General features: G+C 44.9%; 2 protein-coding genes across 2 annotated transcripts; one reads left to right on the top strand and one right to left on the bottom strand.

Annotated features, from left to right (window-relative positions):
* Positions 1 to 3,307: 3,307 nt before the first annotated feature.
* On the bottom strand, positions 3,308 to 5,353 carry LOC115787465 (uncharacterized). The gene is made up of 2 exons (XM_030740190.1): positions 3,648 to 5,353; positions 3,308 to 3,418 (listed from the first exon to the last, which is right to left on the bottom strand). The coding sequence occupies exon 1, from the start codon at positions 5,288 to 5,290 to the stop codon at positions 3,881 to 3,883; it is 1,410 nt and encodes a 469-aa protein (XP_030596050.1). The 5' UTR covers positions 5,291 to 5,353; the 3' UTR covers positions 3,308 to 3,418; positions 3,648 to 3,880.
* A 12,007-nt stretch (positions 5,354 to 17,360) lies between these two features.
* On the top strand, positions 17,361 to 21,302 carry LOC115787178 (uncharacterized). Its single transcript, XM_030739756.1, has 4 exons — positions 17,361 to 17,545; positions 17,794 to 17,882; positions 19,500 to 19,574; positions 19,779 to 21,302. Exons 1-4 carry the CDS (start codon positions 17,474 to 17,476, stop codon positions 21,070 to 21,072), a joined length of 1,530 nt encoding a protein of 509 aa, XP_030595616.1. The 5' UTR covers positions 17,361 to 17,473; the 3' UTR covers positions 21,073 to 21,302.
* Positions 21,303 to 22,111: the final 809 nt, after the last annotated feature.

Below are 22,111 nucleotides of genomic sequence, written 5' to 3'. Positions count from 1 at the left end.
AAGCTATAAATCGGTCACCAAACGCACACATTATCTGTTAAAGTCTAAACTGCAATATTCTTTTTGGAGACTAAAAGAAATTTAAGCAGGCAAACTGTACTCGAGCGTCTCCTGATGAAGAAAATAAAGTTTAATAAAGTGATTATCTGCTGTTTGTCTCATCAGATTATTAGCACCATTTTCACCTTAGAGCTGTTAGACCAGGAGTTTGTGTGGCTGTTTGAACCCTTCTGTAGCATCTGACATACTGACCCCTTGCCTCAACACTGAGGCTACACCTGCACACACACACAGACACACACACACACAGTATACAGTACATCTGCCCGCATAGCCACACATGAGCAGGTGCATGTGTAACGCCGCCTCACACGAGCAAAGATACGACAGATAGGTCCTGACACTCTGACCTGACTCTTCACCCCTGCCAACACCTTCCACCCTTAAACCCTGATGCTGCATGTCCTGAAACACTCCTGTGCACATACACACGGCGAAACGTCTCCCCTGCTTAGCTGACAAGTTACATAAGCTGTCGAAAGCTGTATTTCTCATTGGCAGGGAGTAGTAGGAACAGTAGCCTCCTTACACGTCAGTGGATATGTGCTCAAGCAGCCTCTGACAGGCCAGTTTATGGGGCCATGTTTGGGTTAAAAGACATCACCGTGCTTGTTACAGTCTAGCAGGCATGAGGATGAAGCATCTGACTTTGAGTCTGAAGAAGTTTTAATGCAGTAATATATTTGGAATCCAATGAATGGCTGTTTAGTAAAAGTAATAAGTCAGTCTGCTGAAAGCTTCGGATCAATTTCCCCATGGTTTTCAATTAAATCAGGTGTCACATTAAGCCAAATGCTCACCATGGCTCAAACATGTGCTTCCACATGCAGAGTACAACCCACCTGCCTCTCCTCTGTTTCTTTGCTGGTAAGATAGCGCCACCAAGTGTTCACTGTCTGTATTAAATCTGGTCACCATGGTAAAGATGACAAATGTTACTCATACTCCTGTTTTTTTGTGTGTAAATTATTCAGAAATTTGCACTCAGATTGCAAATGTACACTCTTAAAGCCTTTTGTCTTCATATGCAAAATCCTTAACAGTTACCATTACAACAGAAAGATTTTAAAAGTTAACAATAATTCTTTCATCCATCCATTTTCTATGGATACCTGCAATCCATAGAAAATGGAGTCCATCCCTGCTGTCACAGGGCCAGGTCACCAGGGTTGGGTAACAGTCAAATAGCTTTGATTGTCAGTCACTTGCTGCTTATTTGCTGTTACGGCTGGAAATCCTCCTGCAGTTTGGACAGTGGTGAGAAGACGGCAAGAGCTGGTTGGTCTCTGATGACAGACTCAGCTCTCTTCAATCAGGCAGTAAATGCCTTGAAGGAAGAGGAGATCTGCATCATTGATCTTGGATAACAGTACGGACCGTTGTTTGCAAGCCCTTGGCAGTCAGGTCACCCAGCCATACTCTGATGCATTGAGCCTGTAGTCTCAGTGCTGTCTATAGTGCAGCAGTAGCAATTATCCCTTCCAAAGCTTCCTTAGAAAGAGCTGTCTTTGCTGAGTTGTGGTGAGCTGAGGGACCAGGAGAGGGATTCAGGTTCCTGGGTGAGTTGGACAAACAAGAAATTGCTCACTGTCCCAACAGCTTGACTGTCCAGGCATTTTCCTTTGATAGTTTGAATGATTATATGCACAGTATAGCTTCCAGTACCACTGAACGGGTGTGATACAAACGTTCGCGGAACTGTGAAATGTAGTCCAAAACATTAGTTTTAACAGATTGCTCAGGTGTTCTTTTAGCAGCTTTAGGGGACCCCGCACTGAATGACCAAAAACAAGTTCCACAGGGCTAAAACCCAGGGATTCCTGTTTAGCTTCTTGTATTGCAAATACCATTAATGCCACTCCCTCATCCCAGTCATTACCGGTGTCTAAACAATACTTCTGCAGCATAGACTTAAGAGTCTGGTGCCACCTTTACAGAGCTCCCTGTGACTCAGGGTGATAAGCACTAGAAACAATGTGCTGAACACCTAGCGTTTGCATGACCTGTTTAAAGAGTTTTGAAAGAAAATTTGTGCCTTGATCTGTTTGGACTACGTTTGGAAGGACAAAGGTGGTAAAAAAAAAAAACTTTGTCAAGGCCTTGACAATTAGAGGAGCTGTAATTCATCTGAGAGGGACTGCTTCAGGGAAGCGGGTTGCAGTGCACATTACTGTTAGCAGGAATTGATTACCAGCTTTTGTTTTGGGTAACGGGCCAATACAGTCCACAATCACATGCTCAAAGGGTTCGCCAAGTGCTGGAATAGGATGGAGGGGTGCAGGAGGGACTACCTGGTTTGGCTTTCCTGAAATCTGGCAGATTTCACAGGACCGGCAAAACTGCACCACATCTGCCTTCAACCCGGGCCAAAAAATATGTCATTGTTATGCTGATGATTGCTAAATGTATTTGCCTTTGAGGTAAAAGGATGTCCATTCTATAAAACATTTCCTGGCATGTTTTGGTTGGCCTTGAACTTTTTAAATTTTAATGAAAAGAAAACAGAGGTGATGGTGTTTGCACCCAGTGGCTCCTGTGAGTCCTCCTCTGTTGACTTGGCACCCTTGGAGGTATATTTTAAACCCATTATTACTGATCTTGGTTTTAAGGTCGACAGTGATTTTAAATTGGTTAAGTCCAGTTTTTATTATTTGAAGCGATCGGCATCTGTAAAACCATTTCTTTCTAGGCAGCACTTTGAAACAGTGATCCACACTTTTATTTCATCTCGACTGGATGTAATTCAGTTAATCGCTACTCTCACGTCTGTAGCTGGTTCAAAATGCTGCTGCACGACTTCTGACGGGAACTCAAAAGAGAGAGAGCACATGACCTCTGTCCTGGCCTCACTTCACTGGTTGCCTGTATATTTTAGGATTCATTATAAAATTCTTATGTTTGTTTTTAAATCTTTGCACAATCTTGCCCCGCCTTACCTCTCTGAGCTTCTTCACCCCTACATACCTTGTCAGTCTCACAGGTCAGCAGGCCAGCTGCTCTTGGAGGTACCAAGATCAAGAAGGAAGCTCAGAGGGGACAGGGCTTTCTCTGTCGTTGGTCCTAAGTTATGGAATGACTTATCTTTGCAAGTTAGAGAGGCCCCTTCACTGTCCACTTTTAAAGTTCGTCTTTAAACCCATCTTTTTTTCCTTGGCTGTCAACTCCAGCAGGATCTAGTTTTAAACTGTATGTTTTTGTTTTTGTTTGTGTTTTTATTTTGTTTTGTTTTTTTAACCTGAAAGAGTTATATTCTGCCCTCGCTCTGGTTGCTAGACAGATAGATAACTCTTCCCAATGATGAAGCATGAATAGTTGTCATTACTGAGCTTTATTCAATACTCCATTGGTCAGAGTAAAACTGCAAAGGAAAAAATACAGCACATCATGACGCTGAAACAACAGATAATGCTAGATGATGCAGATGCTAATGCCGCTAGCTTAAATGCTAAATATGCTAACAGACTGGATGCAAATAAACAACATTTCCATAGCTCCGAAAATTACACAAACTAGTTTTTCCAATAAAAAATTAGCTGTCCCTTTGCAGATATGCTTTACATGAGAAATAAACACCTTTATGAACTTACAGGCTGTGCTCCGCCTAAACGAAGCTGCTAACGTAGCGCATCGCTAAACAGGAAGTGCTGACTCTGTGACTTCCGGTTTTCCGATTTTCAGAATTAAACTGAATAAACAATGTAAAATACAACAAGGCAAACAATGTCACATAGAACAAACAATAATGGCTCATAAGGAGCCAGAACACTCCCCGCCTGACATTAGTAAAATGTCACACCCTTAGTAACATATCCTTTGCAACTTATTGCATGACATCAGATAAAAGAAGAACAACATCTGTAACTGGTCTTAAATACACCCGACTCTTGCCATCCTTTATCACCTTAACTTCGACCTTTCTAACATGTCCATCGCTACTGGGGTGAGCTTTCACTATGACTCCCATAGGCCATTGGTTCCTCTTTACCAATGGGTCCTTCAGGAGAACAACATCCCCCTGCCGAAGGTTGGGTCTAGGCTCCTTCCATTTACGTCGGCACTGCAGTGTTGAAAGGTATTCCTTCCGCCAACGATGCCAGAAGGAGTTAGCCAGACTCTGAACTTGTCTCCACTGACGTTTGTAAAGGTCTTTTTCTCCAAAGTCGCCTTGAGGTACAGGAACAGCTCCGACCTTCTGAGTGAGAAGCGTGGCTGGAGTAAGGATGAGAGGGGAATCTGGGTCACTTGACACCGAAACCAACGGTCGAGCGTTCATGATTGCAGCCACCTCTGCCAAAAAGGTGATCAGAACGTCATGAGTGAGGTGTTGAGTTCCAAGTTGAGCAAGCTGGGTGTCCAAGATCTTACGTGCGATTCCAATCATCCGCTCCCAACTACCTCCCATATGTGAAGAGTGCGGAGGGTTGAAAATCCACGTGCAGCCACTGTCGTTGAGAAATGCCTTGACATTTGGGTCAGAAGAGATTTTGATGTCAAACCCCAACTCCTTGCACGCCCCTGTGAAGTTAGTCCCACAGTCTGATCTCAGTTGTTTTGCAGGCCCCCTTATAGAAAGGAACCTGCGAAGAGCGTTGATAAAATTGGACGTGTCCATAGACTCTATGGCCTCCAGGTGAACGGCTCTTGTGCTCATGCAGGTGAACATTACTGCCCAGCGTTTGCTGTTTGCGAGGCCACCTCGGGTGCGGCGTGAAGTGACCATCCATGGCCCGAACACATCAAGCCCCACATAGGAAAATGGAGGATCGGTGCTCAAGCGTTCTGGGGGTAGATCAGCCATTTTTTGAGATTGTGTCCCACCCCTTAGCTTGCGGCAAGCTACACAAGAGTGAATGAGACTGCTAATCTGGCGTTTACCCCCCATAATCCAGTAACCTGCAGATCTCAAAGCACCCTCTGTGAGGTGGCGCCCTTGGTGCCTGATTTTCTCATGGTAGTGGCGGATCAACAGGTTGGCTATGTGACAACTACGTGGCATAATGTAGGGGTTTTTCTCAACACTTTCAAGGTCTGACTGGAGAAGGCGTCCACCGACCCTGAGGAGACCAGCCTTGTCTATGTAGGGAGAGAGCTTTGTTAAAGGGCTTCCCCTGGACAAGTTCCTTCCTTCTTTGATTGCCTTGAGCTCCTCTGGGAATCTTTCTTGTTGAATTGCCCTTATTATTGTCTCTGTAGCTTTCTGAGAATCTGAAACACTGACTTTGTTGCACATGTGCCATCCATTACATTTCTCACTGCGCCCCTTCACTGAGGAGGTATGTGCAATGTGCACCAACCTGGCAATGGCTCTGCTGAGTGAACGCCAGCTGGAGAATGAGTTCAGGTTTTTAGTATTCAAAACAGACTGTGACACTTGTGGGACGGATGTCAGCAAAGGACGAACTTCTATGTCTTCATCAGGATTCTGAAGGTCAAATGTTTCAGGGTCCTGTGAACTACTCTCCGCTGGTTTGAGGAGCAGGTCTGGTCCCACCAACCACGTGCTGGCTGACAGTTTGATTGTTGGGAGAGATCTAGAACCATGGTCTGCTGGGTTACACTCGGACGGTACATAGTTCCACTGAGTTGGTTCTGTCGTCCGTCGAATGCGCTGCACACGGTTGTTGACAAAAACGTGAAACCTCCTAGACTCGTTGTGAATATAGCCGAGGACAACCCTGCTGTCTGAGAAGAAACGCATAGAACTGATTTGGATGTCCATTTCATCTCTAATTAGTTCTGCGATTTCCACTGCTAACACTGCGGCACACAGCTCGAGCCTTGGAATGGTTAGTTCAGGTTTTGGCGCAAGCTTGGCTTTCCCAAATACGAATGCAAGCTCTATCTTGTCATCACTGTTAGTTGCTTTCAGGAAGGCCACAGCAGCTATTGCTTGGGTTGATGCATCACAGAAGATGCAGATTTCTTTGTGCTTCACATTGCCGATAGAAAAGGTACAGTATGGCCTTGGAATGTGTATTTGTTCAAGTTGGTTAAGAGCATCCTTCCACTCTAGCCATTCCTGTAACATGGTCTCTGGGAGTGGATCATCCCACCCACAAGTGTCTTTGGTAAGTTCTCGTAACAGTGCCCTCCCTTTGATGCTCACAGGCACTGCGAACCCCAATGGATCGAACAGACTATTAATTGTGGATAGGATGCCCCTTTTTGTGTAGGGTTTCTCAGTTTTAGAAACTCGAAAGGTGAATGTGTCTCTCTCGATATCCCAACCTACTCCTAAACTCCTCTGCATAGGTGGAAATTCAGTGCTGAGGTCTAGCTCTTTGAGCCCACTTGCAAGATCATCGCAGGGAAACGCCCTCATAACCTCAGGGCTGTTGGAGGCTATTTTATGGAGCCGCAAGTTGGAAGCAGCGAGCAGTTCTTGTGTGTCTCTAAGGAGCTTGATTGCTTCAGACGCTGTGGGAACAGATTTCAGTCCATCATCGACATAGAAGTGTCTTTGGATGAACTGTTTTGCGGTGTGGCTGTAACATGTGTTCGGCTGGCGCACCACATTTCTGAGTCCGAATGTGGCAACTGCTGGGGAAGGGCTATTGCCAAACACATGCACCTTCATCCTATATTCCACGATTTCGCCTTTTGGGTCATTGTTCCGGTACCAGAGGAACCGTAGGAAGTTCCTGTGACTCTCTTGCACAAGAAAGCAGTGGAACATTTGTTGTATGTCTGCTGTAACTGCCACTGCCTCTTCTCTGAAGCGGACAAGTACCCCCACAAGACTGTTGTTCATGTTTGGGCCTGTTAGCAGTACATCGTTCAAAGACACTCCCTGGTACTTGGCGCTAGAGTCAAATACCACCCTAATGTTCCCCGGTTTCTGTGGGTGGTAAACGCCGAAAAAGGGCAGATACCAGCACTCTTCCTTCTTTCCCAGGGTTGGAGCTGGCTCTGCATGGTCTTTATCAAACAACCCCTGCATAAAGTCCATAAAGTGGCCTTTCATTTCTGGACGTTTCTCTAGGCTGCGGAGGAGTGACTCTAAGCGACTGGCGGCTAAGCTCCTATTATTAGGAAGGCGGGTTCTTGGTGAACGGAAAGGAAGTGGAGCTATCCAACTGTTTGTGCTGTCTTGGTGGAAGCCTCATTCCATTATTTGCAAAAATGTTTGGTCCTCGAGAGAAGGGGCTAGCTTTTCGTCCTGCTCTGTTCGCTGAAAGATACATTCCCCAGTTTGACGTGAGCTGCTATTATCCCAGGACTTACTAAGGGTCTGAAACTGCTCCTTGACCTGAAAACTATTTTGACAAGGTGGTAGGAGGCTGGGACGTCCATTCTCCAGCACACAGGTGTTGTATGTACCCACGGCGGTTGGCTTGTGGGCTCCCCCCAGACATACTTCACCTACAATAACCCACCCAAGTGCTAGTCTCTGAGCAAATGGAGCGTTATCTGGGCCATTGACTCGTTCGTACACTATGTGCACCTGAATCATGTCTCACCCTAACAGGAGCAAAATGTCTGTCTCTGTGTCAAGAGGTTGAATTCTACCTGCTAGATGTTTAAGGTGGGGATGAGCTAGCGCAACTTCTGGAGTTGGGATTTCTGACTTGTTATCTGGCAATGTGTCACACTCGAGCAATGAGGGGAGAGGATAGTTCAACTGACTATCTACTGACTGTATGACAAAGTTATTGGCTATGCGCCCACTGGACACGGAAACCCCGGTACATGTCTTCAGTGTGTATGGCGTTGCAAACCCCGTCGAAATGTTAAAGGTATCGAAAAAGGCCGACCTAGCTAATGACCTGTTGCTCTGGTCGTCTATGATAGCATAGGCTTTGATCTTCCTGTCTGGGTACCCCTTTGGATACACGTAGGTGAGACATATTTTGGCGCAGGAGCGCCCCCCAGCAGTGTCTCCACATATTTGCGTGCATGCTGAGGTAGTATCAGGAGTGGCTATATTTACCTCCCCACCATGCTCCTTCCTTTGCTCCCCGCCTTGGCCTGATGTAGTGCCTTCAGTATGTGTGTTTTGTGCTGTCCAGGGTGCTGGACCTGCATGAAGTGCTGCAATGTGTTTGTCACTATTGCACTCTGAGCATGTGATCTCAGCTCTACAGCTTCTCGCTTGATGCGTGGATGAATCACAGCACCGGAAGCAAATGTTGTGTTCTTTGAGGTACACTTTGCGCTCCTCTAATGTTCTCTCTCTAAAGGCTCTGCACCTCTTAAGTGGGTGCGGCCTTTTGTGAATGGGGCATTCCTTGTTTGTGAATTCAACAGTGGTGGATGGTTTGTGTGATTTATTTACTTCAGTTTTGTGAACTGCAACAGGGTTTCTGGGCTTTTCTAATCTACTGCTGTAGCTGTTGCGAGAAGATGGGGTGGGAGCCAGTACTTGGTACTTAAAACTGGGGTCGTTTCTCATTTTTGCTTCGTCTTGAATAAAACGGCAGAAAAATGAAAACGGAGGGAAGGTCACGTTGTACCTTTGCTTGTATTTTGACCCTTCTGACATCCACCTGTCTTGCAGATTGATGGGAAGCTTTTCTACTACTGGAGCAATGCCACGTGAGGTGTTTAAGTATGCTAAGCCAGGCAAAATGCCATCCTTAGCTGCTACATCAATCTCTGACAGCAAGTCGCCAAGCTCTCTAAGCTTTTGTGGTTCCCTATTTGTAACTCTAGGAAAGTGGTCTAATCTTTCCAGAAGGGACCCTTCTATTGCCTCTGGGGTACCATAGCATTCCTCTAATCGAGCCCAAACCCTGCATAAACCTTCCGCTGGATTATTGAGGTGCACTGAGCGGATACGTTTAGCATGTTTAGAGGACTCGTCCCCCAGCCACCTGGTGAGCAGATCTAACTCTTCACTAGGCTTCAGACCTAACCCCTCTGTTGTGTTGTTGAAAGAAGCTTTCCATGCCCAGTAGTCCTCTGCCTTGTCTGTAAACCTTGTTAGGCCATCTGTGACTAAATCTCTTTTTGCTAAATATCTAGCCAGATGAACAATGTCACTGTCTCCGTGCAAAGTGTTAGACAGATTCGGCTGGCGTGAGGGACTGTATGGAGCAAGGGAGCCTTTTGGTCGGGCCTGTCTTGTACTCTCATTCTCATAGTTGTATGCCTGTGTGGGCGTGAAGGGAGGCAGATGAGTACTAAACCCAGTTTGTACATCCTGATGATAAGCATGCCGCTCATGTTCTCCTGGTTGTGCTGGGCCTGAAATTGTGTTTGTTATGTGAGGAGGACACCTTGATTGAATTTGATATTTGGAGTCACTTTGTTCTATATCCTTGTGATCTGGTGATTGGTTGAGGTAAGTAAGTAAACTGTAGTTGTCCCCTTGTGCTGAGGCAGGAAGTTGATTAAGCATCTGTAGAGTTAGTTTGACTCTTTGTGGGTCTACACTTTGTTGTTCTGCAATAATTGGGAATTGGGAACTGAGAGTCTCTTCTGCTGCGGCTGCTGACTCAAAAACACTGGCTTCAGCAAGAGCTGCCTCTGCTTCCTTCTGTTCTCTCAGTGCTTCTAATGTGGCTGTTAATTCTGCTTGCTTAATTTTTAAGTTCATCTCTTTGCATGCATACTCCACTCTGGCGCGTGCAGCTTCAGCCCTTGCGCGTGCTTCGACTGCTGCCATTGAAATTCTTGAGCTAGATGATCTGACTGACCCCGAGCAGACTGACCGTACCTCCAGCTTGTCCTCTTCAGATGGCTGTTTCACTGTTGTGGCCGCTGAGGTATGCACCGTTGCTTGCGGAGAAGCCTCTCTGCTACATCCCCTTGGAGCATCCATTTTCTGCGTAGCAAACAGTGCAGCCTTGTACTGTGTTCCTTCTGGAGTAGCCTTTTTACTATTCTGCCCTCGCTCTGGTTGCTAGACAGATAGATAACTCTTCCCAATGATGAAGCATGAATAGTTGTCATTACTGAGCTTTATTCAATACTCCATTGGTCAGAGTAAAACTGCAAAGGAAAAAATACAGCACATCATGACGCTGAAACAACAGATAATGCTAGATGATGCAGATGCTAATGCCGCTAGCTTAAATGCTAAATATGCTAACAGACTGGACGCAAATAAACAACATTTCCATAGCTCCGAAAATTACACAAACTAGTTTTTCCAATAAAAAATTAGCTGTCCCTTTGCAGATATGCTTTACATGAGAAATAAACACCTTTATGAACTTACAGGCTGTGCTCCGCCTAAACGAAGCTGCTAACGTAGCGCATCGCTAAACAGGAAGTGCTGACTCTGTGACTTCCGGTTTTCCGATTTTCAGAATTAAACTGAATAAACAATGTAAAATACAACAAGGCAAACAATGTCACATAGAACAAACAATAATGGCTCATAAGGAGCCAGAACAAGTTATCCATCCATCCATCCATTTTCTTCCGCTTATCCGGGGCCGGGTCGCGGGGGCAGAAGCCTAAGCAGAGAAGCCCAAGCTTCCCTCTCCCCAGCCACCTCCTCCAGCTCATCCGGAGGGACCCCAAGGCGTTCCCAGGCCAGCCGAGATACATAATCTCTCCAGCGTGTCCTGGGTCTACCACGGGGCCTCTTCCCGGTGGGACATGCCCGGAACACCTCACCCAGGAGGCGGCCAGGAGGCATCCTAATCAGATGCCCGAGCCACCTCAACTGGCTCCTTTCGATGTGGACGAGCAGCGGCTCTACTCTGAGCCCCTCCCGGATGGCCGCACTCCTCACCTTATCTCTAAGGGAGAGGCCAGCCACCCTTCGAAGGAAACTCATTTCTGCCGCTTGTATTCGCGATCTTATTCTTTCGGTCACTACCCAAAGCTCGTGACCATAGGTGAGGGTAGGAACGTAGATCGACCGGTAAATCGAGAGCTTCGCTTTTACGCTAAGCTCCCTCTTCACCACGACGGACCGGTGCAGCGTCCGCATCACTGCAGAAGCAGCCCCGATCCGCCTGTCGATCTCCCGTTCCCTTCGCCCATCACTCGTGAACAAGACCCCGAGATACTTAAACTCCTCCACTTGAGGCAAGAACTCGTTCCTGAGCCGGAGATGGCACTCCACCCTTTTCCGGCTGAGGACCATGGCCTCAGACTTAGAGGTGCTGATTCTCATGCCAGCCGCTTCACACTCGGCTGCGAACCGTTCCACTGCGAGCTGGAGGCCCCCCCCTGATGAAGCCAACAGAACCGCATCATCTGCAAAAAGCAGAGATGAGACTCTGAGGCCACCAAGGAAGAAGCCTTCCGCCACCTGGCTACGCCTAGAAATTCTGTCCATAAAAATTATGAACAGAATCGGTGACAAAGGGCAGCCCTGACGGAGTCCAACACCCACAGGAAACAAATCCGACTTATTACCGGCTATACGGACCAAGCTCTCACTGTGGTTGTACAAGGACTGAATGGCCCGCAACAATGGGCCAGACACCCCATACTCCCGCAGAACCTCCCAAAGAACACCCCGAGGAACACGGTCGAATGCCTTCTCCAAGTCCACAAAGCACATGTAGACTGGTTGGGCAAACTCCCACGCACACTCGAATATCCTTGAGAGGATAAAGAGCTGGTCCAGCGTTCCACGACCAGGACGAAAACCGCATTGTTCCTCCTGAATCCGAGGTTCGACTAACGGACGCACCCTCCTTTCCAGCACCCTGGCATAGACCTTACCGGGGAGGCTGAGGAGTGTGATCCCCCGAAAGTTGGAGCACACCCTCCGGTCTCCCTTCTTAAAGATGGGGACCACCACCCCGGTCTGCCAATCCAATGGCACTGCCCCAGATCTCCACGCGATGTTGCAGAGGCGTGTCAACCAAGACAGCCCTACAACATCCAGAGCCTTCAGGAACTCAGGGCGAATCTCGTCCACCCCAGGGGCTCTGCCACCAAGGAGTTGTTTAACTACCTCAGTGACCTCACCCCCAGTGATGGTCAAGTCATCCCCCTCATCCCCAGACTCTGCTTCCACTACAGAAGGCGTGTCAGTGGGATTCAGAAGGTCCTCGAAGTATTCCTTCCACCGTCCGACTATAGCCTCAGTTGAAGTCAGCAGCACCCCCCCCGCACTATAAACAGTGTGAGTGAAGCACTGCTTTCCCCTCCTGAGTCGCCTGACGGTTTGCCAGAATCGCTTCGATGCCGTCCGAAAGTCTTTTTCCATAGCCTCACCAAACTCCTCCCACACCCGAGTTTTTGCTTTGGCCACTACCCGAGCTGCATTCCGCTTGGCCTGTCGATACCTGTCAGCTGCCTCCGGAGTCCCACAGGCTAACCAAGCCCGATAGGACTCTTTCTTCAGATTGATGGCTCCCTTCACCTCCGGTGACCACCATCTGGTTCGGGGGTTACCACCACGACAGGCACCAACCACCTTGCAGCCACAGCTCTGAGCAGCAGCCTCAACAATGGAGGTGCGGAACATGGTCCATTCGGACTCAATGTCCTCAGCCTCCCTCGGAATGCTGTCGAAGTTCTGCCGGAGGTGGGAGTTGAAGATCTCCCGGACTGGGGCTTCTGCCAGGCGTTCCCAGCGCACCCTCACAATACGTTTAGGTGTGCCAGGTCTGTCCAGCATCTTCCCCCGCCACCTGATCCAACTCACCACCAGGTGGTGATCAGTTGACAGCTCAGCTCCTCTCTTCACCCGAGTGTCCAGAACATACGGCCGCAGATCTGATGATACGATTACAAAATCGATCATCGACCTGCGACCTAGGGTGTCCTGGTGCCATGTGCACTTATGGACATCCTTGTGTTCGAACACGGTGTTTGTTATGGACAAACTGTGGTTTGCACAGAAGTCCAATAACAAAACACCATTCGGGTTCAGATCGGGCAGGCCGTTCCTCCCAATCACGCCCCTCCAGGTCTCACTGTCATTGCCCACGTGAGCGTTGAAGTCTCCCAGCAAGACTATGGAGTCACCAGATGGAGCACTCTCCAGCACCCCACCCAGCAACTCCAAAAAGGGTGGGTACCCTGAACTGTCATTCGGCGCATAAGCGCAAACAACAGTCAGGACCCGTTCCCCAGCCCGAAGGCGCAGGGAAACTACCCTCTCGTCCACCGGTGAAAACTCCGACGTACAGGCAGCAAGCCGGGGGGATACAAGAATACCCACCCCAGCTCGCCACCTCTCACCGAGGGCAACTCCAGACTGGAACAGAGTCCAGCCCTTCTCCAGGAGACTGGTTCCAGAGCCCAGGCCATGCGTTGAGGTGAGCCCAACTATGTCTAGCTGGTATCTCTCAACCTCACGCACTAGCTCAGGCTCCTTCCCCACCAGAGAGGTGACATTCCATGTCCCAACAGCCAGTTTCGATAGCCGGGGATCGGTCCGCCAGGGCCTCCGCCCTCGGCCACCGCCCGACACACATTGCACCCGACCCCTACGACACCTCCTGCGGGTGGTGGGCCTGCAGGAGGGCGGGCCCATGTAACCTCTTCGGGCTGCGCCCGGCCAAGCACCACGGGCTAATGCCTGGCCACCAGACGCTCTCCCTCGAGCTCCCTCCCCAGGCCTGGCTCCAGGGTGGGGCCCCGGTAACCCTATCCCGGGCAGGGTAAACTGTTCCCTTGTTTTTTCACTCATAAGGGTCTTCTGAACCGCTCTTTGTCTGGACCCTCACCCAGGACCAGTTTGCCATGGGAGACCCTGCCAGGGGGACAAGCCCCCAGACAACATAGCTCCTGGGATCACTGGGACACACAAACCCCTCCACCACGATAAGGTGGCGATTCACGGAGGAGGAACAAGTTATTTAATTGTTATTTATTTGTGTTTTAATGTACAGCACTTTGTGTCAGCTGTGGTTGTTTTAAAGTGCTTTATAAATAAAGATGGTATGGTATGGTATTTGAGCACAATTTTCTACATAAATACTGAAATTACTAAATAAAGTTGTGACTACTGATGGGTGGAAATTGAATGAATATTGACTATGAGTGTGATTATCATTGACTTAATGATCAAGAATTTATTAAAATCTACTTTTTCAGGTTCTAGAGTGTTGGTAAAAGGTCAGTTATTACAAGTGTTGCAATCTACATTGTGGAATACCTGGAATACCCCTCTGTTCTATCTATCTATCTATCTATCTATCTATCTATCTATCTATCTATCTATCTATCTATCTAATTCCATGTGGATACTATTCCATTTTTGCCACACGGTGGCAGTGTAGACCAGATAATGTGAAACAGGAGGCTGAGCCAGCTGGCCATGGGTTAAACCCCAGCGAACCCCTAGCCCACAGGGTGGGACCCCAGTATCTTTGGGTGAGGTTTCTTGATTCTTGAAAAAACTAAGTTGGAAACTAAGTTTTCAAATTCAGGACTACAAGGAGTGCAGCTTACCCACAATTGCACAATTTGAGATGTAAAATTTGAATTGCAGACAGCTCAGCCTCTAATTGGCAAAATAAATCATATAAATCTGGGAAATGGAAGACCAAGCTATAAACAAAAACCCCTAAATGCATCATCATGTACAAGAAAAACTGGAATACTGGAAACTGAATAAAATAGAACAAAAGCCAAGTTTTCATCTCCACCAAAAAGGCATCTAGAAAAATGTTTCAGTTCAACCACAAGGTGTCACAACAGCCTTCTTTATCATTTTTTACCAAAATGTACAAAAATAAAATTGCGCCACTGTCACTTCACAGCAGTAAGGTTCTGGGTTTGAACTTCCTGGTCAGCTGGGGCCTCTCTCTTTGCATGTTCTCTCTGAATGGACTTTCTCCACAGTCCAAAGGCATGCTTGTTAAATGATGATTCTAAAGTGGCTGTGGGGTATGGATGTGACAGTGTGCCCTGTGATAGACTGACGACATCCATCCTTTGACACCCTGAGTTGTAACTCAGCTGTAACTCACCTCAAACCTTTAATTTGTGCATCAAAAATGAAGCTTTGAAATTTTCCTTAATGTATTTTGTCATAACATTGCTGGATTCTACATGTGACTTCCTGCTCTTTGTTATGCCACACAATTGATTTTTTTAACACCCAAGTTGAATGTAAAACAGGCACTCTGAAAGGAAAGTGGGAGTGTTCCCAAAGTTCCTGTCACATTTGAAAAGAAGGGATGTATTTAATACACAGTCACATGTTAAAGACTGTGATAGAAGCACACTACATGAGGACACTGAACCTGCATAAAAGCTATGGTGCTTCTGGGAAAAAGTTAATCTGGTCTGTAAAAAGATCTGTTTTTTAAGATCCTACAATGTCACAAAAAATCAATTCACTCAAAAAGAGCTGAAGAAAATTAACAAGCGATTGCAATAAAACAAAAATCTATAAGCACATAATGAAGGAGCAGCAAATGGTCAACAAGTCTCCCAATCCAACATTGCTTTGTGTTGTGATGCATTATGTGATGCTGTTATTAAATTTGAACATCATGTGGCCCAGTTTGGAAGTGGGGTGAATCCTGATTCATTTACCCTTTTAACTCTTGAAACAGAAGTTGTGATTTGGAAGCTAACTTTAGCATGGTGCATCTTTATAACAGCGTGGAAGGCTGCAGTCTAGGTAGACGCTTGGACTTGAAGCATGAAATCCGACTCTACATGTATGATAATGTTTCTGGTTCATGCATCCTGGAGCATGAACCAGAAACATGTAATACTGACAAATAAAAGAAACACATAAAGAGGGTACCGGGACAAGAAGGCTGTGTATGTGTGTTGCAGTGACTACTTTAGGAAACATTACTATTCAGTGAGCACTGTAACTCTAAATACAGCAATTCTTTTAACTTCCAAGCAAAAGTATGAACACCAACACAATCTGGTGCTTGCTGGTTGTCCCAGCCCTTCATCATTGACAGTCAGCATTACAGCACCACATGTAATGAAACACAGCCCAGCAGATTCTCCAAAATGATTGGCCAAGGGACGGGACTGATAGAGTATATAAAGCCCTGTACTCCCAGATAAATCCCCACACTAAGACAAAAAGAGAAAATGGGGGAGGGATCTAGCTTCAAATTTAAAAAAAATTAATATTAATATTTAAAATGCATAATTTAAAAATTTCTTCCAAATCCAAACCTGAAGCACATCAGAAGTCTTCTTATCCTGCAATTTTGACTGTTTTACTGCACAGACCAGTAGAGCTTTTACTATATTGCAAATTATAATACATATTTACATTATACAGTATAAAAAATAGTTCAACACATACAAGTTCTTGAACAGGTGACCAAATTTGTAATAATTTCAACAGTTTTCCTATAAATACAGGGATGTTGCCTTTAATAGTTTTTCCCAAAACTACATGCTTATAAATACAGCTTTCCACAGGTAGAGGTGGGGTCAGACTAAATAGGAATTAACTAATTTTTTATTATTATTATTATTCTTTAAATGTAACGTACCATGAGCAGAGAATTAACGTGGACTGACACATGATACACAGTACAGGCACCCATCAAAATATTTCTGTAATGACAGTTCGAAATGATAAATAAATAACAGACTGATAAACGAAATAATCAAAACTGATTAGACTGAGTATTTAGAGGCTTTGCATTTACTATCTGCATTGAAATCCATTACAAATGTAAGCATGATCATGTATTATAATTTGCACTATAGAAAACCTCTATTGGACTGTGCAGTAAAATGGTCAAAATTGCAGGGTAAGAAGACTGTGCTTCTGGGTGCTCGGCACAGTAATATCTACAATAAAAGCAACAAAATTCTACGTGTGGCTGGCTTGACTGTGATTTCACAACAGGGTGAATGCCATGTTCAAGTGATCCGGATGTTCTGAAACCTCTGAGCGTCCCTTACCTGCTGCAGGTAGTTTCTCAATAAGGGAAGCTACTTGCTATCTGCTACAGGTAGTTTCTCTGTAAATGAAACTACCTGCTACAGGTAGTTTCTCTGTAAATGAAACTACCTGCTACAGGTAGTTTCTCTGTAAATGAAACTACCTGCTACAGGTAGTTTCTCTGTAAATGAAACTACCTGCTACAGGTAGTTTCTCTGTAAATGAAACTACCTGCTACAGGTATTTTTTCAGTAAACGAAACTACCCTTTGCTACCTCGGTCTAAATTTGTTTTGATGTTTGAATGCTGTTTTAAGAAACCTTAGTTTCTGTGCAGTGTTGAGTTCTGTAATGCTAAATACTGCACTTATTTTTAGTTTAAAATGTACAAACATCAACAAGAAACTGGTGCTTGCCTGGTTGTCTCTCAACCCTTCAGTCTTGACAGTCAGCATTCCAGCAGCATGCGTCATGATTCTCCAAGATGATTGGCCAAGGGAAGGGACTGATAGCGTATATAAAGCCTTGGGTAAGGGACAAAGGGATAATCAACACATATTTTATATACTTTCTTTATATAAGGTAAACACTGTCGTTTCAAGTAGTAGAAGTTCGTACTAAGTCAAACGTCATTGGGGGAGGGCTCTTCAACATAAAATCTAAATTAAAATTTAAAATGAGAAATCCTTTTAAATCATCTTCTGAAAGTAAACCTTGTTTACAAGAAGCTGGTGGAGGAATGGTTCTGGTAAGTGCAGCAATAAATCTTGTTTTTCACAGTTGTTGGTTTTCTATATAAATTGGATATCAGTTATTTTTTGTGACTTTAACTCAGGTAAATGTAGCTCTCAGGTGTCATCTCTCCTTCATATGTTAAAAATTGACTGTCTAAGCAGAAGTATATAATTCTGTGATCATTGGTAGTTTACCTGAGTCTAGTTCTTCTCAGTACATGTTGGAATAAACATCAATAAAACCATTTTTTTTCCCACAAAGGACCAAACAAAACAAGTTTCAAAAATATCAGAAGATGAAAATATGGCTTCAATTACCACCAAGAAGTCCCATGAATTTGAACATCAAAGGTGAGCCCACTCTCTACAATGAAACAAAATGTTATAGTCAAAACAGCTTGTGTCATAAATGTATGTGAAAAGAGAAGGAATCAATGGTATAGCAGTTCAGACAAGTATCTTAAATATTTTTTCCATATTTATTTGAGTGATAATTTATTAATTATAATTTTTATAATAATTTTAACCTCGGATTCAGGAGGAACAATGCGGTTTTCGTCCTGGTTGTGGAACACTAGACCAGCTCTTTATCCTCTCAAGGATATTCGAGTGTGCATGGGAGTTTGCCCAACCAGTCTACATGTGCTTTGTGGACTTGGAGAAGGCATTCGACCGTGTCCCTCGGGGTGTCCTTTGGGAGGTTCTGCGGGAGTATGGGGTGTCTGGCCCATTGTTGCGGGCCATTCAGTCCTTGTACAACCACAGTGAGAGCTTGGTCCGTATAGCCGGTAATAAGTCGGATTCGTTTCCTGTGGGTGTTGGACTCCGTCAGGGCTGCCCTTTGTCACCGATTCTGTTCATAATTTTTATGGACAGAATTTCTAGGCGTAGCCAGGTGGCGGAAGGCTTCTTCCTTGGTGGCCTCAGAGTCTCATCTCTGCTTTTTGCAGATGATGCGGTTCTGTTGGCTTCATCAGGGGGGGGCCTCCAGCTCGCAGTGGAACGGTTCGCAGCCGAGTGTGAAGCGGCTGGCATGAGAATCAGCACCTCTAAGTCTGAGGCCATGGTCCTCAGCCGGAAAAGGGTGGAGTGCCATCTCCGGCTCAGGAACGAGTTCTTGCCTCAAGTGGAGGAGTTCAAGTATCTCGGGGTCTTGTTCACGAGTGATGGGCGAAGGGAACGGGAGATCGACAGGCGGATCGGGGCTGCTTCTGCAGTGATGCGGACGCTGCACCGGTCCGTCGTGGTGAAGAGGGAGCTTAGCGTAAAAGCGAAGCTCTCGATTTACCGGTCGATCTACATTCCTACCCTCACCTATGGTCACGAGCTTTGGGTAGTGACCGAAAGAATAAGATCGCGAATACAAGCGGCAGAAATGAGTTTCCTTCGAAGGGTGGCTGGCCTCTCCCTTAGAGATAAGGTGAGGAGTGCGGCCATCCAGGAGGGGCTCAGAGTAGAGCCGCTCCTCCTCCACATCAAAAGGAGCCAGTTGAGGTGGCTCGGGCATCTGATTAGGATGCCTCCTGGCCGCCTCCTGGGTGAGGTGTTCCGGGCATGTCCCACCGGGAAGAGGCCCCGTGGTAGACCCAGGACACGCTGGAGAGATTATGTATCTCGGCTGGCCTGGGAACGCCTTGGGGTCCCTCCGGATGAGCTGGAGGAGGTGGCTGGGGAGAGGGAAGCCTGGGCTTCTCTGCTTAGGCTTCTGCCCCCGCGACCCGGCCCCGGATAAGCGGAAGAAAATGGATGGATGGATGGATGGATAATTTATTTTACTTGTATTTTTAAAAAAATAATCTTATGTTGTTTTATCTTGTTATTTTAAGTGATATTTTAACTAGCCAAATAACATTTAATTCTGTTATTTATTTATTTTTTAAATTAACCACTCAATTAAATGAAACACCTAATGTTTGTGTTTCACCTATTTGATTTGATTTGATTTTGTAAAATCTGTGACTCTCCCAGATTTAGGAATATGAAGATTGAGCCCTCCCCCAAACCTGTTTCAAGTTCATATGATGGTGATGGTACATTTATTTGGTAAGTATTCAAATCCCTCCACATTTTGAAGAATTCATCACACACACAGATACAGTGTAGCTGTACACTTTATTAAGAGTTTGTAACTACATGGCTCTTTGTGTTGTGTACAACACATGGGACCTCATACAGTTGAACAGTTATAGTTGCACATAATTTTTCACCATTTTTTAAAATTATTATTAAACATTTTTTGTTATTCAGGGAAGAGGACCAGAAGCAAGAAGATACAGCCGATGGCCAGGAGAAGAATGAGGAATTACATGAAATACCTAGTAATTTTACACAAATTAACTATGTTTCTAATTTTGATGAGAAAATTAAGTCTTTCATAGATCACTGGACAAAATTAATAAACAATCCTGACAAATCAAAGATATTTAAAAAGATAATGCATAAGTTTCAAATAGTAAGAGAAAACAAAAATCTAATTCCTAAATGTATTAGTCTTTATCCTGAAAAGACTTTAAAAATTGTTTTTTTTATGATTCAATTTTTAAAAAAATACCTAAGCTTGATCCAAAAAATTGCTGTACTTCGGCCACAAGGAGCAAACTATGGTGGTATTGCTCAGTTTTTTGACAAACTACTGAAAATATTATCAAACCATCATTCAAACATGACAGAAGACAAAGAAATAAATCAATATGCACGTTATATATGCTTAATGAAAGATGGTACTCTAAAAAATTCTGAAAAATTTTATCCACAAAATGAAGACAAAAACAAAGTAATCCATAGTGAAGAATTTCTACTTGATGAATTGAATGAGTTTCTAATACATAATGGAAACATGGTAATTGTAATTGTAATTTATTCAAGTAATAGCCCGTGTTTAAAGAGGCTTGACGAAATTACCCCATGCATGTTTGAAATTTTTCGCAATGCTGGTGAATGGTATAAGAAGTATCACATTACCACTCATGTAGCATTTACCAAAATTTATGGGATGTGTGGGCCAAAATATTTTCAACATTTTACCTTTAACAAAATCTCATCTCCCGACTCTGTTTTTAATTCTTACATTGAAAAATGTGAGAATGTTCCTTTCCAACTAAAACACTTGTTGAAGGACACTTACATAAAGCGTTCTCTTGAGACATTGCTAAGTGATGAAAAAATTGATAAAAACACCCTTGAGCAGGATATTAAAACTGCCCAAAGTATTCTAAAGACTCGAGCAAACAGTTCATGTGATCTGCGTAAAAATCTCTTGCTCAGAGGAGAGGAAACAATTCCTGTTTCTTTCAAATCTCCACCAGAAGTACAGGTTAAACTTCATGACAAATTGAGGGAGTTGTGGAATGAAATGGTCAACAACAATTTTATGATACCAATCAGAGAATGCATGAGGACAGACTTAAACAATGCAGTAATTCCTGTTTTTAAAAATGAACTAGAGTTACTTCTGGGAAACAGCAGCTTTTTCCACCTTCACCAGATTCCTCACAGTGTAATAGATCAATTCTTTTTTTACTTAATCAATTTATGCAATTGATAAAAAGTTTACAATCAATTTCTGTATTTAGAGAATAGTGAGTATATTTGGCAGTTTAATTTTTATTGTAATTTTACATTTCCCATCCGGTTATTGCTTTTTTGTCATCATTTTTAACTGCTCTGTCCTGTTCTGCTCTCCTCCTTCCCTGTTTATTTTTGCTGAGGCTCCCATCTCACTTATTTGTACTTGATCCTTCATAGCTAATTTTGCTTTATTAAAATTCTTGTACCAGAAAAAAAACTTTGTGGCATCTTGTATGTTGCACACACTCACACACACAACCTGTGTCCATCCATTTTTCTCTTCTCTCTCCCCTCACCTCCAACCAGTGGCAGTAGATTGCTGCTCCGAGGAGGGCTTCCAAGATGGCGCTGTAAGCAGTCGTGTTTTTTTGAAGCGTTTCTATTTTTGTCCCAAATTTGGTCTTAAACTGTTGTATCCACACTAGACTGTGAAAATGAGTGCATCTAAAGTTAGTAGAGCTGCTAAGGATTCTAAAGAAGCTAAACCCTTACACCAAGTAGAGAAGATGGTGGAAAGTCGAAAGGCTAGAGGGGTGTCGCCAAAGGGGAAAAGAAACCGTGATGGAGATGTCTCTACGCCCACTACGCCTGAAAAGCAACCTTTTGGTAAGAGAGTAAAACCCACAGACGATATCGAAGTATGGAGTTAATTTCCTGCCAAAAGGTTGCACACAAATAAAACCTGTTTCACACAAAGAAAACATGCTGCACACAAATTAAAACTTGTTTTACAAACTGTCCTCAGACAAAACATATTTTACAAACTGTCCTCGAACATAAAATGAAATCTCCTCGAATACAAAACAGCTTTTCCGCTAGTGATGGGTCGGTCTTGAACGATCCGGCTCTAAGAGCCGGCTTTTTGAAGTGAACGACAGGAGCCGGTGTTACGTCGAGCCGCGTTTCCCCATCAGATACGGTTTCCCCAGCGTCTCTGCGCCGCCCACCAGCGTCTCTGCGCCGCCCACGCGGCAAAAAACGCGCGTGCTTGTTCAGCGCTCGTAACCAGCGCA

The sequence above is a fragment of the Archocentrus centrarchus genome, chromosome 10, assembly GCF_007364275.1.
Source record: "Archocentrus centrarchus isolate MPI-CPG fArcCen1 chromosome 10, fArcCen1, whole genome shotgun sequence".
Classification (NCBI taxonomy): Eukaryota; Metazoa; Chordata; class Actinopteri; order Cichliformes; family Cichlidae; genus Archocentrus; species Archocentrus centrarchus.
The sequence above is the reverse complement of the archived record's forward strand: the minus strand, read 5'-3'. Positions and strand labels throughout refer to the sequence as shown.

Excerpts from the sequence above, each read along its gene's own strand:
- LOC115787465 (XM_030740190.1), bottom strand. The coding sequence starts at position 5,290 with ATGTGCAACAAAGTCAGTGTTTCAGATTCTCAGAAAGCTACAGAGACA.
- LOC115787178 (XM_030739756.1), top strand. The coding sequence starts at position 17,474 with ATGAGAAATCCTTTTAAATCATCTTCTGAAAGTAAACCTTGTTTACAA. Across the intron at positions 17,546-17,793 it reads CTGGTGGAGGAATGGTTCTG|GACCAAACAAAACAAGTTTC; the intron begins GTAAGTGCAGCA and ends TTTCCCACAAAG. Across the intron at positions 17,883-19,499 it reads CATGAATTTGAACATCAAAG|ATTTAGGAATATGAAGATTG; the intron begins GTGAGCCCACTC and ends TGACTCTCCCAG.